General features: G+C 40.2%; 2 protein-coding genes across 3 annotated transcripts in view; one reads left to right on the top strand and one right to left on the bottom strand.

Annotated features, from left to right (window-relative positions):
- Positions 1 to 3,103, bottom strand: part of pear1 (platelet endothelial aggregation receptor 1) — an 84,710-nt gene extending 81,607 nt beyond the window's left edge. For both annotated transcript variants that reach the window (XM_033640704.2, XM_033640702.2), the window contains exon 1: positions 2,881 to 3,103. In XM_033640704.2, coding sequence (XP_033496595.1) covers positions 2,881 to 2,906 — 26 coding nt within the window. In that variant the 5' untranslated portion in view covers positions 2,907 to 3,103. The remainder of the gene's footprint in view (positions 1 to 2,880) is intronic.
- A 6,641-nt stretch (positions 3,104 to 9,744) lies between these two features.
- On the top strand, positions 9,745 to 14,976 carry gpatch4 (G patch domain containing 4). The gene is made up of 8 exons (XM_033640705.2): positions 9,745 to 9,868; positions 10,650 to 10,728; positions 10,822 to 10,895; positions 11,000 to 11,092; positions 11,661 to 11,777; positions 12,069 to 12,184; positions 13,850 to 13,900; positions 14,011 to 14,976. Exons 2-8 carry the CDS (start codon positions 10,650 to 10,652, stop codon positions 14,825 to 14,827), a joined length of 1,347 nt encoding a protein of 448 aa, XP_033496596.2. The 5' UTR covers positions 9,745 to 9,868; the 3' UTR covers positions 14,828 to 14,976.
- Positions 14,977 to 15,515: the final 539 nt, after the last annotated feature.

Genomic DNA, 15,515 nt, shown 5'->3' on the forward strand with positions numbered 1-15,515 from the left:
ACGTTTTCAAGGGGGAGATGCAATTTTCCACTAATGAGGATCTCATATGAAGACACTGAAGAAAAACAAAGATGGTTTCAAGAAGGCACGGTTGTGCTACTTCTCACACGCAGAGTTCGACTCGTCAAACTGATCTATGTGAATAATGGCACATTTAAAAATGGCACGGTGCTTTTAGGAATACTTGGAGAAGGACAAAGGAAAGTTCAGTCTGCAGTCAGAGAGACTTCCTGGTGCTTTTTTGGTTGCCAGAGCAGATGTGAGGTCAGGAGTCCAAACCAGGTGCCTGAGATTTACTCTGATAGTTAATCATATCTTGCCTCGCTCGAAGATGTTTTTGTGCCTTAAATGATGCCAGGGATTCCTTAATCAAAAAGCTTTCATTCACAAGTCACAGACAATAAGTGAAAAGCCGATTATGGGGTGATTTTACAGCTCCGCTGAGACAAGAAATGAGGAGTTTGTTTCCAAAACAGTACCCTTCAATGTGCAGCAGTTTATCATTTTATAGGTCTAAACTTACAGAGGATCACGGCTGTGAAAGTGTCAGTGAAGTGATTATGAACACCCTGGTGATGAGCAGTCATTTGTCTTAAATTTGGTGCTTCTATTCAGTTTGGAAAATTGTCTTTTAGCCCAAACTATGCAGATCTTTTACTGCTCTGTGAAAGCTGCACCAACTCTAGAAAATAATCACTTAATGAAAGCGTCTTAATTATATTCCCTTTAGCGACTGTATTGTTTTCAGCGTCACACACTCATACATACGCACATACATTAAAGCATCAACAGGAGCCTCTCACATCTGCAGAGGAAAAGAAAAACACTCCATCTCCATCTGCTTCACCTGATTAACTCCACTGACAGGACATGAAAGTTGAGTCACGCCATCACACACAGGATGTCACACAGTTGTTTGGGCTGCTGCCACCTCGCCGCCACGTTTCATTGGCTTGAGTCACGGATAGATGAATCCAGATCTTAGATCAAGACCGAACGGCTTAATGAAAATCAAAAGCAACAAAAGTGGGAGGTGGAGGAGGTGGGCACTGAGGAAACAGCAGGCCTACTCCCAGCAACGACTTCCTCTATAATGAATCGATGGAGGAGACATGCCAGAGCAGCACAGCTTCTCTGACTCACACTCTCTTGATAGTAGCTGGAGAAGGTTTCAAAGCAGAGCCAGGGATGCCAAGAAACTCATTCAGCCAGGAAGAGCACAGCAAGTGCACAGAGCAGCGTCATAAAACGCCAGGAGTTCACTCGAACAAGTGGTTAAATTCACTTACTGATAAGTGTCGGATGTTGTCTTTTTGTGTGCTGACTGATATTAACCTCTTGATGAGCAGACAGATGGTTTTATTGACAGTGTTTCCTTTCACATAGAGCGTATATGATCAATCCAGCAATACAACCCCAAACTGCCTTAAGTGGTGAAGAAATATGACACATATGAGAGTACATTTACTCAAGTACTGCACTTAACTTGAGTATTTCCACTTTCTGCTACATCATACTTCCACTCCATGACATTTATTTGACAGCTATAGGTACTGTTTATCAGTGTAAACTAAGATTGTACAAACAGAACATGATTGTCTTCATAAATATGATAAATTGTTGCCCAACAGAATAATTAACATGTGCTTCATCTTGAACAGCTGTAACATTTAAATGAAGGGATCAGTCCTCATAAAACCATCTTACAGTATTCATGACACTGTAAAATAATAATATCAAAGAGGCTGTCAAGTCAAGTGCGTAGGTTTTGTTGAATATTGGGAGGGGGATTCATATTTTGAGCATCAAACATTTAATTTCCTGCATTCTGCTGAAGTTTTAAGCATCAATTTTTGCCTTTTGTGCATCTGTTTGTGGCAGAAATGTCTTAAATGAGTGGGGCACAAATGCTTAATGTTCCAAATATTAAGGGGGACATGTCCCCTGCGTCCCCCCAGAATCTGCACCTATGTTTGCTGTTAATACTTGCTAAATATTTTTGCTAAATAATACTTATGTACTTCTATTTAAGTGGTGGTGGAGGAGGTATTAAGATCATTTACTTGAGTTAAAGTACTAACCCTGTGATGAAAACACACCCCATTACATGTCAAGATGCAAAATGTCACCTCAGTTTAAGTATCAATAGTAAAAGTACTCATAAGTCTGTGACTGTTACACTATTATATATTAAATTTTTAATTATTGTAACTGATGCCCTGATGTGAGTAACATTTTATTACTTTCTAACACTGCATCACATTTTAGGAGCTCATCATATGTCAAAGTATTTCCCTCTGAACTGTGCAGTAGAAGTATAAAGCACCTTTAAATGGAAACTGTTAAGTAAAGCTGCATTTACAGTACTTTAATAAATGAACTCACAGTTACTTTCCCATGTAGGGCTCTTTATCTACCACTAATGGAGTAGATTTTACATTGCATTTTTTAATACTTTTACTTACTTCTTCCACTATTGTTCACAAATATCCAGCACAAAAGGCACAAATAGAAACATATATGGAAGAAGGTGGTTGTTAATGTCTGGTGAAGTTGCTCAAATGTGGTATTTTTTTACGCATTTTTGCAACAGCATCAATAAAAGTAACTGTAAACTCACTGTAGATTACTATACTTATAAGACTGAGTCCCTAAAGGTGGATTTTAGGACTGGTCCATGCTGCGCTGTTTCCCACACCAGCACGTTCCCATACAGTAGCCTACGCGACCGTGTTCACAGTTTAAACTGTACCGAGTCTATTAATTAACCAGCAACATGTATCATCATAAAAGTCATCCAGATCTTTGACTGTCAAATAAACCGTCAAACTCTCGGTGATAATCCCGCTTTGTTTAATTCATAGACAGTATTTTACTCACCTTGCGGCCGAGGAGTCCCGGATCATCTGTCGCTGTAGAATCGCAGTTAGAAACCAACTTCCATGGGCGACATTGAGATTAAAAAAAAAAGCAAAGCGTTTGTATTTAAGGGTTCATATACACTCAGAAAAATCTCAAGCAGTGTAAACATTTAGAGGAGGGCAGTGTGAGAGAGAGAAAGAGCCCAGTCGCATCTAAACGGGGGAGGGTCCTGAAGTGGAGCTAAAGAAACTGGAAAAACTGTGACAGCGGGGACCGAGGGAGGAGGAGGAGGAGGAGGAGGAGAGAGAAGAAGAAGAGGGATGGGGCAGAGGAGAAATTTTGGAAGGTCAAGGGGGGAGATTGAGAAAGTTGTTTTTGTCCTCTGCAGGCCTTAATGTCTAAATATGTGGAGATACAGGTGGAAACAGGCAGGCTGGCTCTGTCCAATGGTAAAGCTCAGGAATTTACACTTTATATATTGTTTGTTTGAACTAAACAACAGTCAGTGGAAGTAGTGCAAGTTAAGCTGTATCTACAGTACTTGAAAGTACTTTCCAAAACTGTTTTTAAAGCTGGTGTAGGCAGAAATCTGGAAAAGGCAAATAACAAGCAACCAAAAAAGGCAGAATTAGAAAATATGCCCTCCTCCTGCAGCTCTCTGTTTTCAGCCCTTCTCACCAGGCGAGTGTGGGCACGCACTCGACCCACTGTTTTCCGTTGATTTATTTCATCTAATTTCATTGTACAGTTGCACAGTCACTCAGCCCCTCTTGCCCCACTCTCTGTTTATCAGACACACATAAAACATGAATTTGCCTAACCGTCCCTCGTTGGACTGCTTCCCTGGGAGGACAGGGGGCAGACAGAGCTTCAGTTGGTGGCTGTAGCTACAACTCACATTCAGCCAGCGCAAACCCCTCAGTGCAGCACTGGGCTTAACCTGTGTAACAGCAGCAACAGAAAGTTTGCTGACGTGGCAAGGAGTTAGGGCCGAGGTTTGCGCTGACTGGGGGTTCATCTCCGGAGCTGCTGCCCCCTCTCCTCCTGGTGATTTGGTCTGTTTCAGCGGGGAGTGAGGCGGAGGACACACTGTGATTTAAGGCTCTAGCTCCAAGGTTCTCAATCAGTGGTGTAGGGGTCATTAAGGGAGTTCCAGGGGGTCCCCATAAAAGTGAAGAATAGTTCATTCTCTATCTAGTCAGTGAATAATGTGTACCAATCTAGAAGTCCTTGACACAAAAAGGTTGAGAACCAATGCTCCAGCTAATGTTAGCTAAGCCACAGCCATGAGCCTTAATACCTGGTTAGCAGATGGCTAAACTACTAGCAACATTTTCTCTTCATCTCTGAAATGCTTCGGTGATCTTGACAGTTTTTATTTTGTTTTTGTCAAACTCTCTTTTTGATAAGTCTTTATTTTTGGGTTGCTTTGTAGTGTAGGCAGTTGTTGCCAGTGCTGGAATAGCAACTTTCTCTGCAGGATTAAGATTTAACAGAAGTCTTTGGCGCTTGGACACCAGAGGGAGATATTTTGTGATTGAGGGACATCTGAGCAGCAGCAGGATAAATCCCCCCATGGAGTCCAGACACTGGTGATGGTGGTGGTGGTGGTGGCTGATGACTCTGAGGCTGCTGACTGCTGAGGCAGATGAGGCTGATGATCTGTAAAGACTAGGTCGTGATGGGGAGGTGGAGGGTGCACACAACTGCAGCAAGAAAGAACTACGGCAGAGAAAGAACCACATCTAAAATGGGGAGCAGTAAGATGACAGGCAGACAGAGAAGGTGTGTCACTGTGCTGTTGATTGATTGTGAATCAGCTGATGACAATCCAGCTTTAGGTAAAAGTTTGAACGTAGGACTTTTACTACTAATGGAGATTTTATATTGTAGTGTTTCTCTTGCTTTGTAAAGGATCTGAGAACTTATATACACCATTGTTGACAACTATCCTCATGTATGTCTGCATACAATATAAATGTTAAGCTACAGACAGAAGCTGATCATCTTAGCAGGAGGGAACAGCTCACCTGGCTCTGTCCACATAATCCACCTCTAAAGATCATTAATAAAGACACTATATCTGTGTTTGTTTAAACCATACAACAGCTGAAGCAGAAAAACAACCCTCTGTGGTTTTACAGGGTGTTATGTGTCGGACTGCTTCTTAGCCAGGAGCAGTGACTTCCTGGACTCTCCGCTGGTTGTCTTGCAACTGCTTCCAGCTGCTGACGGTAACTTTGTATTGAATGGACAGATATGAGAGGTATTGATCTTGATCGACTGTATTTCCCAAGATGTCAGACTCTTCCTGCTGTGAAGATCGAGGCGATATTTGTTGAAATAACTTTAGTGGACCAGAGTGTTTGTCACGGTGAAACTCTAATGTCATGATGACTCTTGGCAAAGATTCAGAAGGTGAACAAGAACAAGAAGTTTGTTGAAGTCTAGCCAGCTCTTCAAAAACATCTGCGTGTTATTACATGTTGTCACTTCTCTGCTTTTCCCAGTTGATTTTAAGAGGAAACCAGTAACACCTTACAATATCTATATATGGTCCTATACATATATTTAGTACATGGCAAAAAGTATGTGGACACCTGAATGTTACACATGACTGTTGAACATCCTATTCCCAAAGAGTGAGCATTAATCTGCTGCTATAACAGCCTTGACTCTTCTGGTTTTGGGGTTTCTACCAGGTTTTGGAAACCTGGCTGCAGAGATTTGCTCCCATTCAGTCACAAGAGCATCAGTGATGTCGGCCGTATCTGTGATACGGTTCCAGTTCAGTATGATGGGGTTGAGGTCAGAGCTCTGTGCATGCCAGTCTACTTCTTCCACACCTAATTTGGAAAGACATTTCTTTATGGACCTGGAGTCATGCTTGGGGGCACTGTCATGTTGGGAGGGTCTTCTTCTCCAGACTGTTGCCACAACATTGGAAGATCACTATCGTCTAAAATGCTATGGAGCATGAGAATTTTCCTCAAGTGGAACTGTCTATCTTTAACCTTAGAAAAACAGTATGTGGAGCAGTAAAGGGGGATTTATAGTTGTTGTTGTGAGCATTGATATTTGTGTGGTGGAGTGTCTGTGTCACTCTGCAGTTACACCTCCAAACACTAGTCGGTGGCGGAGGTTTCTGTGAAGTCTAGTTGATTCAAAACACACATTAAACATGGCGTCATAGAGACAATTTCAAACACAAGTACACAAATCAACTTCACTATAACTCGCAGCATTCCCAAACAAACTTTTGTCTTTATCTGGACACATTTTCCCCACAAATACAACATGCTAACGTCATTAGCACAAGCCTACGGCATTTTACATTGTGTAAATTAGCCTGGCAGCTAGTGGACTTTTCCTCTACTCATATGAAGCCAGGGACAACAGCAACATTTAACAAAGATAACGTTACAAATTCAGCTCCATTACAACTCACAAGGTTCACTGACAAAACAACTGTCTTATACTAAACACGTTTTCCAAACAAATACAACATCCTAATGTTATTAGCACAAGCCTATGGCATTTTACATTGTATAGATTAGCCTAGCCTAGATTTCCTCTACTCATATGAAGCCAGGATAAATCACACACAAAACTTAAAATGTTATTTTGGTGGAGGCTTTATTGTCTTCACAATTTATTGTTTCTTATCTGTGAAATTAAAGTAAATAAAAGCTTTGTTTCCACTGAGGGAAATGGTTTCAGCAAAAATGGACAGGAGGTCTGCGTCACCACAGCATGTAGTTACATTTCTGGGGAAGTGCATGTCAGGCTACGGGGTCGACGCAGAGCCTACGGCGTAGGTACGGTGTCGATTTGACACAGAAGTAAATTCCGCCGTATGTCCACATACTTTTAGCCAAGCAGCTTTTCTCTTTATCTCGACCAGGCTCTCTTCCTCTCACACACATACTTTATTGACAGCTGTGTAATAACCTCCTCTGAGATAACTGTCAGTCAGCCTCTGCACACAGCAGTTGGAGGGCTTCCTCCTGAACAGTGGGCCAGCCGTGATAACCCGCCTGTTCAGGACGGGTGTTTTCCCCCCCTGCTGAGTGCTGACACAGATAAACAACTCATGGATGGAGGCCTGGTGGAGCAAACATCCTCACTGCACGGAAACCCAGAACAGGGGGAAGTTAAATAGTTTCCTGTAGGTATGTAGGGGCTGTGCAGCATTCCCCTGCTGAGGACATTACAGTTTTCTTTGTGAGGTCAGAAAAGGTACTCAAAGAGTGCAGTCCTGGATGTAACTTCGTCAACAGGCCCATTCATTCAAGAGTCCATCTCTACTAGTTTCAGTTGCTGCAGGTTGAAATGTCAAATCCAGATAAGCAGAGTCGTGTCATAACAAGTAATTATGTTGTTGAGTTCTTGCTGACGGACCATTTATTTATTCTCTCTATCTACTCCATGGAAACAAGCTTTATGGGCTGTTCAGGAAACATTTAAAGGGATATCAAAGGGACATTAAATTAATAATAAAATTGAATAATGCTTTTGGGTCTTTCTCTCTCATTGTTCACGAAGCAGAGAGTCTCAGTCTGTTTTCGGTCAGGTATAATTAATATCTGAAGACAGGAACCAGCTTTCCCAAAGGGAGATCCTGAATCCTGCAGGCCATGTGTTGAATAATGCATCAGACATGTTGTGATCAGAGAGGAGTGCAGCCAGCTTTGCTTCTGCATGGTCTAAAACTCCTCTTGTTAACACACATTATTGCATATGACTTATTTAATGTATTTTAGGAACTGTGTTGTTGATGTAAACCGTTTGCACCTATGATGCTTTTGACATGTTCATATTAACATATTTGATGTATAACTTATTTTTCTGGTGTGAAACACTGCCATCTACTGACAGCCTGGTGTTTTACATCTTCTGCAGTACATTTGATTGACCACTGGGACAGTCAAATGTTCTTCAAACCTGCAAAACTTTATTTTAAATTCTAGTAGAGATCCAAACATTTTCTAGAATATCAGATATGTGAATTTGGGTGAAATGTGTATAAAATTATGCACAAGTCATATAGAATACTTCCATCTGATATAATGGTGCAGCCATAAAAAGCATTGAGTCTTGTGCTTTTCACTCAGGATTAACACCATGTAGCTTCAATGAAAAGCTGGACAAGGTGATAAAGAACATTTATATAGCATAATGCTGACAGACAGGGTGGAATATGATGTTTTTTCAACTTTGTACTCAAAATGAGAAAGGTTGGAAATTAAATGTAACAAGAACATGAATCTTTACAAATCTATTCAAGTAATATTCACTTAAACACAGAAAACAAAAGTAACTGATTCATTAATAAATCTGTGGCCCAATAATGAGCTCCTTTTCTCTCTTATTCTTCTGTCATTGTTTTTCAGTTGATTCATTGTCAGACAGTTTAACAAGAATAACTTTGTTATCTAAACAAAAAAAGGTCACACATTCCAATAAATAGTAAACCAGGAACACTTAACATCATGCAAATAGTCGAGCTGTAGTTATTATTATTATTACATTATTATTATTATTTATTACAGTGGTAGAATGTAACATAGTAAATTTACTCAAGTGCTGTACCCAAGTACAGTTTTGAGGAACGTGTACTTTACTTGAGTATCTCAGCTGTGCGCCACTTCATGCTTCTACTCCATTACTTGTCCGATGGGAATATTGTACTCTTTACTCCACTACATTTATTTGACAGCTTTAGTTACTTGACAGATCATTAGAATCATCTAAATATAAAGTAGTATAAAAATAGCTGAAATCAGCCCCACTTTTATCAGCTGCAACGTCTGTGACGCTCACACGTTAATGCGTCACTAATTATAATCTGGCTGTATTGTATATATTATTCTGATATTAAGCATTTTGCATAATAAGCACTTTTACTTTTGGTGCTTTAAGTATATTTTGATGCTAATACCTTTGTACCTTTAGTAAGATTAAGTAAGATTTTAAATGCAGTACAGGGTTAGGGTTTTAGGTCACGGCTTTACTTGTAATTACTTGTGACCAGTGTTGGGAAGGTGGATTTTGAAATGTAATAGGTTACAGATTATAGTTACCCTGTTAAAATGTAATAATTAATGTAACTTTTTTATTGCTTCTTCAAAGTAATGTAACTTTCTACAGTTGATGAACAAATATTTTAAACTGGACAAAAAAGCTGAAAAAGAAAAGAGGTCATTCCTGCCTGACAAGCAACAAAATGAATGTTTTATTCCATGTTTTATAATTTTTTTACTGAAATTAATATATTCAAAGGCAACCCTTTTATAATCACCAAAATTTTTATTAGTAACTGTAATATAATTACATATTTTTTCTCAGTAACTATAACTTATTACAATTGGATTTATTTTTAATAATAATTTATTTTATTTATTTTTAATTAATTTTTGACATGTAGGCTTAACTAGTTTCTTCCCAGTACTGCATATAACAGTATTTCTATATTACTCATGGGTATTATTACATTCAAAAAAATCTACAATAGAACAGAAAGGACTTTATTCATCGCCGAAGGGAAATTCAACCGTCCAGCAGCTCATAAAAGACAAAAACAACAACCACACTTCCCCTCATCAACAACAACACAGTGATATTACAATAGACATAAATAAAACAAGTTAAAATAACTGCATAACTAGAAATATAAATATATATATATATATACTGTATATAAAATAAAATTAATTATTTTACTTCTTCCACCGCTATCATATGGGATATAAAATAAAGTCAATTTTTATATTAAGGCTTCAAATGACATTTTAATACCGGATTTAAGTCATAGCTTACGCTTATTTTTCCTTCTCTGCGCTGCTGCAAAATGACACCGAGAAGAAGAAAAGAAGCTGTGGTGACGTGTTTCCGGTGTCATGTCAGCGTTCTGCCGAAGCCGCATGGCTAGCTGCAGGTGCTGCTGTATGTTTTGCTGCTCCAGCCAGGTACAGTGACGCATATTAAATGCAACAAGACATCAGAGGTATGTTGGGTTTTGATTTCTAACGTGTTAATGTTGTGTTTTAAACATTAGCTGACGAAAGGCTGATAATAAAAGCGACTTGTTGTTTTAAAGTGTTAAAGTGCATGTTAGCTGTTAGCATTAACTCAGTGCTGTCAGAGAACAGTGCTAGTACAGTGGCAGCAATAACATTTGACTAATAAGTGTTCATATAAAGCAGCGTGTCTATTTTAAATAGTTCAGTAGTTTTCTGTGAGTGTTTTGCTATTATATCTGATGTTTTCAGATTATTATTAGTGATGCATTAATGTGTATGTTGCCTTTTTCTGCTGTAGATGATTAAGGTTGGGCTCATTTTATCTCCTTTATATACTGTTGGGTAGTTTAATCTACTGCAATGTATCTAAGATCATCATATCTATGTAGTGTTGCTCTCCTGTGGAAACCAAGCATTTCTAAAAACTCAACTGTTAATGGTTCAGTAAAACAGTTTTCAGCTTTATGTTGATGCATTTCCAGCTGATCCAAGAGGGTTTTTAAAGAGTTTATTTAGCTTGAGAAGTAGGGGAATTTTTTCAACATGTAAATTAACACTTCATCCATCAGTTTATCACAGATATTGAAAATCAACACATCAGGATATATGTGATTTTCACTGGACAGAAAAGGGATGAAAAATATCATATGTAAAGTAACTCAAACCTGTTTTGGCTGCCATGTATTTAACAATATCATTATATTTAAATTTAAAAAAGTAGTGACTCATGTTTGCTTAATATTTTATAAACTCTCCTTTACTCAGATGGCAGAAGTTGTACCAGAGAAAAGTCGTGGCTTGAAGTTTGCAGAGCAGCAGCTCCTGCGTCATGGCTGGGAACACGGTAAAAGACTCTGATTTCTTTGTGTCACATTTCACTCGCTGCAGTGCATCTGACTCGGGTACAGATTTCTTATCCAGTCCGCTCTGTCCTCAGGTAAAGGGCTGGGGCGATCTGAGAATGGCATATCAGAAGCTATCAAGGTTAAAGTGAAATGTGACAAAGGAGGGGTGAGTGATGTTTGGTGTTATGTGGCATTTGGTCTCATTTTACTCTGTTTGTCTTCTGTAGAAAGTTGTTGTTTGTAGACTCACATGTTGCTCTTCTCCACCAGGTTGGTCATAAGGAAGGGGAGCAGTTCACCTTCCACTGGTGGGATCATGTCTTCAATAAGGCCTCCTCCAGTCTGCAGGTGGAATCTGATCAGGTGAGTCTGACTGTCCAACACAGCTGAACACACGGTCACACTCAGTCACCTCTGCTCAACACAACATGATCAGAATCAAAGGGTAGTCAGTGATGTAGTCTTGCTGTGTTTAAAAGATTTATTCAAGTGGGTTGTGTGCTGTTTTTGCGATGATGGGATGAGTAATTTAAGAATGAGGACATTGTCACTTGTTATATGCAGCTCATTTATTAGTCACCTTTTGAAAAGGTTACCAGCTGATTCATGAAAACTTAACACTCACCTCCTTCACTTATGAATGTAGCCGCATTTAGCTCCTCTGTCAGGAGAATATTTTTAGGAGCAGATTTTTCTGGTTCAAAGCAACAACTTTTAAAGGGATGTGAAATCTTAAACTCTGAACTAAAGTACAAGTTTTAAGTTATTTACTGTCTCAGTCTTTCTTCAACAGTGCTCACTGAATGTGTTAAAGAGAAAATAAAACATAGGTGCAAAGTGCAAGCACAAAAGTTAAAATTTAATAAGTGAAATCAGCTGTTAAGTGTTTGACAGAACGTCGGCTGTGTTGTTTGTTTTCTGTGTGATCCAGAACGGTATTCAGTTGAAGAAGACGGTAGAGGAAGATGAAGAGGATGGGACGATCTCCAATAAAAAGCCACGGAAAGCCACGCTGGCTAAAGCCAAACTTTATGGATGTTTTGTCAAGGTAATTTCTTTGTTTCTTAATTACTGGGTAAATATTTGAAAATGGAGGGCAGTGGCACAGAGGACTGAGCTTCACAGGAGTAATTAATTGTTGGTTTGGTTTTGGGTTTTTTTTTTCATTTGATTTGTGGACAATAAGAACAAAGAAGAACATCATCAGAATTTATGAACATTTAAAGACAAGAAATGTACAAATACACTTCTGTATGTTTGTTGTGTATTTAAATATGACTGAGTCTAGTTTGAATGGACGATGATCTTCACTGATTTTGTTTCCGTGTTTCTCTCTCAGTCAGCCACGCTGCTGTCTGGTCAGGAGCAGCCAGAGCCGAAGTCCTCCAGCTCAGACGACAGCAGCAGCTCAGATGAGGAGGACGACCAGAAATTGGATCTCTCCAGCACCACCAAGTAAGAACTGCACACAATGCACTTTGTTCAGATTTCTAATTATTTTTTCTAATCAAATGCTGCACAACATTTTATCACTGTCCACATGAGTACGACTACAGAGCGCATCTTGGTCTTTGTTTTCTCCCATCTCATTCTGGAGACATTACTGTTGGTGTAATTTCTTTATAATCAGCCCTTCCAGGATGTTGCAATGTCATGATTGTAACAATCACACACATTCAACCAATCCGTGTGAATACTGCATAAGCTTGCAATTCTGTCCAATCGCTGTAAGTTGAGCACAAATTTGACTTTGTCACATTTACCAACAAAAATGACTGATAAAGACCGCTCAATGCAGTACCCTGACGATGCTCATGAAACACGGGGGTAAACTAATTGGCACCATGTGCAACAGCTGAAATGCATGGACAAGACAAGTCACCATGACAGAGGCTGTTGGGTCCAGATCTATTGACAGAATCAAGGTGAGTTAGATTAAAGGTTCAATGTGTAGGATTTAAAGGGATATATTGGCAGAAATGGAATGTAATATAATAAGTATGTTGCATGTCTGGATCTTTAGTTATTAGAGGAAAAAGGTGAGCACACATTAACAGGTGCTGCGCTAGTGGTCTAGCTGCAATGAGTTGAACAGCGTTGGAGAAACACTGATTTTTAACATGGAACTGCCTCGCTCAGTGTTTTTACTGCTTCAAATCACCTGGTCTGTTTGTGTTGGAGAGAAGGAGACCTCTTTGGATAATTCAATAATTCACTAATTACAGAGAAATACAAAACCGTACTAATGAAGCTTCATTAATATAGGCCTATATTTTATCTACAAGTGCACGTCACACACTGAGCGAGCCGCCTGTTAATGACGCTGTGGGCTAATGGGCATGTAGCTACTTCCATGTTTCAGATGATACGTCATGGTTGTAGTCGACCAATGAAGATGAGTTTACATATTTCCTTGGGTTCGTCCTTCACCTTCTCAAAATGATCCCACACTTCACTGGACTTCCTGCCCGACATGTTATTAACTAGCCTGTGGAATAACCGCAGGTACCAGCCCTGGAAATTAACGCTGAGTGTGGCCACTTCCTGTGTCTGTCCTTTCAAATTAAATTCCCACATGGTCCAGTCATAGAGGTTTTGATTTATTTTGACAAGGAGCAGCTCCTGATAGAGTTTCACATTTGTTTTGGTTTTTTTCTGCCACTGAGCGACCAATGAAATCTTTTTTTTTTTTTTTTTAAGATTTTTTTTTGGGGTGTTTTGCCTTTAATTGACAGGACAGTGTGAGAAATGGGGGCGAGAGACAGAGTGGGGGGATGACATGCAGCAAAGGGTTGCAAGCCGGAGTTGAACTCGCAACCGCTGCAGCGACGCATCACCTCTATACATGGGGTGCCGACACTATCCACTACACTACCGACGCCCCGACGACCAATGAAATCTTGACAACCAGTGACCTTTCTGGTCGACTAACATTCGGCCGACTATTAGAGGGCAGCCCTAGCTCCAACAATCCCTAAACGAAGCCAGCAAAATCCTGGAGGGACTGTATAATCAGTCACTTTTAATTACTATCTGTTGTTATTATTTATCTGCAAAAGCACTTTATAACTCTGTTTTTAACAGTATTATATAATGAAGTTATTCACTGATGCTCAACAGGCTTTCTGATGCTGATCTAATGAAGGCTTGTGGTGGACGCACGGCTCACAAGTAAGTTAATTCATAAAATTCTAAACAGAATTCAGTATTTTGTATTTTTTAGTAAAGTTTATAATAAATAAAGATCTTATTTCTGATGCATTTCTTTTTTGTTTCTTTAGAGGAGCCAGACACGGCTTGACAATGAGCGCCAAGTTAGCCAGGCTGGAGCAGCAGGAGGCTGAGTTCATGGCTAAGTATGGCAAGAAGAGTGAACCAGCGAGTGCTTCATCAGTTTGTGTTACACCAACTCCACCGACCTCCCAGCCAGCTGAGCAGAGCCCTGAGAGGCAGGAGGAGATGAGCGAGGACTCTCACAGCAAGAAGATGAAGAAGAAGAGGTCCACTGCGAGCGCTCATGAGCTAAATGGTGACGCAGTGTCTGAAAGTCCTGAAACAGATGTTAAACCCAAAAAGAAGAAGAAAAAGAAAACTAAAGAGGACACTGAGGAAATGACTGATGCTGTTTCCACTGAGGGGAATTTGATCTGTGTAGAAAACGGTGAAGCAGACCACAAAACAAAGAGGAAACATAAAAAGAGGAAAAACAGTGCAGACCAGAACGAAGAAGAAAGATCACCTTCACCTGCAGCAGAGAGCAAGAGTTCAGAGGAGACTGCTGAGCTGCACACAGACACAACAGTGAAGAAGAAGAAGAAGAAGAAGAAGAAATCCTCCAAACACCAGAGTGAACCTGCCGGGGAAGAGGAGAGTAGCAACACAGAACTCAGCCAATCAGAGCCGGTCCAGGACTGCGCTTCAAAGACAAAAACGAAGAAAGCTGCGGTTACATTGGAGGAAGCAGAAGTTCCAGAGAGTGAGGCAACCAGAAAGCAGAAAAGGAAAAAGTGTAAAAAAGACAAACTGTGTGTAGATGAAGATACAAACGAGGAAGCACCTCCTCCAAAGAAGAAGAAAAAGAAGAAGTCCAAAGAGTAATGTTTGATCAAAGCTGCTTTGGACACTGATAAACATTTGTGTCTTTGCTGATTGAGAAAGTTAGTATTATCTTGAATCAGCTCTGTTGAGTTCTGTGCCAGACATGGACTTTATGGAGGCTGTGCTCTCTGATTAGAAGAGCTTGTTCATGAATTGATAGAATATCCAACCCAGTTGGCATTATACATTTCTGCAAACCACCAGAACGTTAAATTTTTAGGTTTCGTATGATTCATACCTCCAAATCTGAGGCCTTGGTTCTCTGCAGGAAGCCAGTGGATTGCCACCCCTGAGTAAGGAGAGAGTTTCTGCCTCAAGCGAGGGAGTTCATGTATCTCGGGGTCTTGTTCACGAGTGAGGGTAGAACGGAGCGTGAGATGGATCGGCGGTTTGGTGCAACTTCTACAGTGATGCAAGTGCTGCACCGTACCATTGTGGTGAAGAGGGAGCTGAGCCTGAAGGTGAAGCTTTGGATTTACTGGTCCATCTACGTCTCAACTCTCACCTATGGTCATGAGCTCTGGGTAGTGACTGAAAGAATGAGGTCGCGGATACAAGCAGCCGAAATGAGTTTCTTCCGTGGAGTGGCTGGGCTCAGCCTTAGAGATAGGGTGAAGAGCTCGGACATCCAGAGGGAGCTCGGAGTAGAGCTGCTGCTCTTTCGTGTCGAAAGGGGTCAGTTGAGGTG

This window comes from Epinephelus lanceolatus, chromosome 10, assembly GCF_041903045.1.
Source record: "Epinephelus lanceolatus isolate andai-2023 chromosome 10, ASM4190304v1, whole genome shotgun sequence".
Classification (NCBI taxonomy): domain Eukaryota; kingdom Metazoa; phylum Chordata; class Actinopteri; order Perciformes; family Serranidae; genus Epinephelus; species Epinephelus lanceolatus.

What these genes read in the sequence shown, in the direction of transcription:
- gpatch4 (XM_033640705.2), top strand. Translation starts at nt 10,650, where the DNA reads ATGGCAGAAGTTGTACCAGAGAAAAGTCGTGGCTTGAAGTTTGCAGAG. An exon ending in GCGTCATGGCTGGGAACACG is followed by an intron (nt 10,729 to 10,821) that starts GTAAAAGACTCT and finishes CTCTGTCCTCAG; the next exon opens with GTAAAGGGCTGGGGCGATCT. An exon ending in TTTATGGATGTTTTGTCAAG is followed by an intron (nt 11,778 to 12,068) that starts GTAATTTCTTTG and finishes TTTCTCTCTCAG; the next exon opens with TCAGCCACGCTGCTGTCTGG.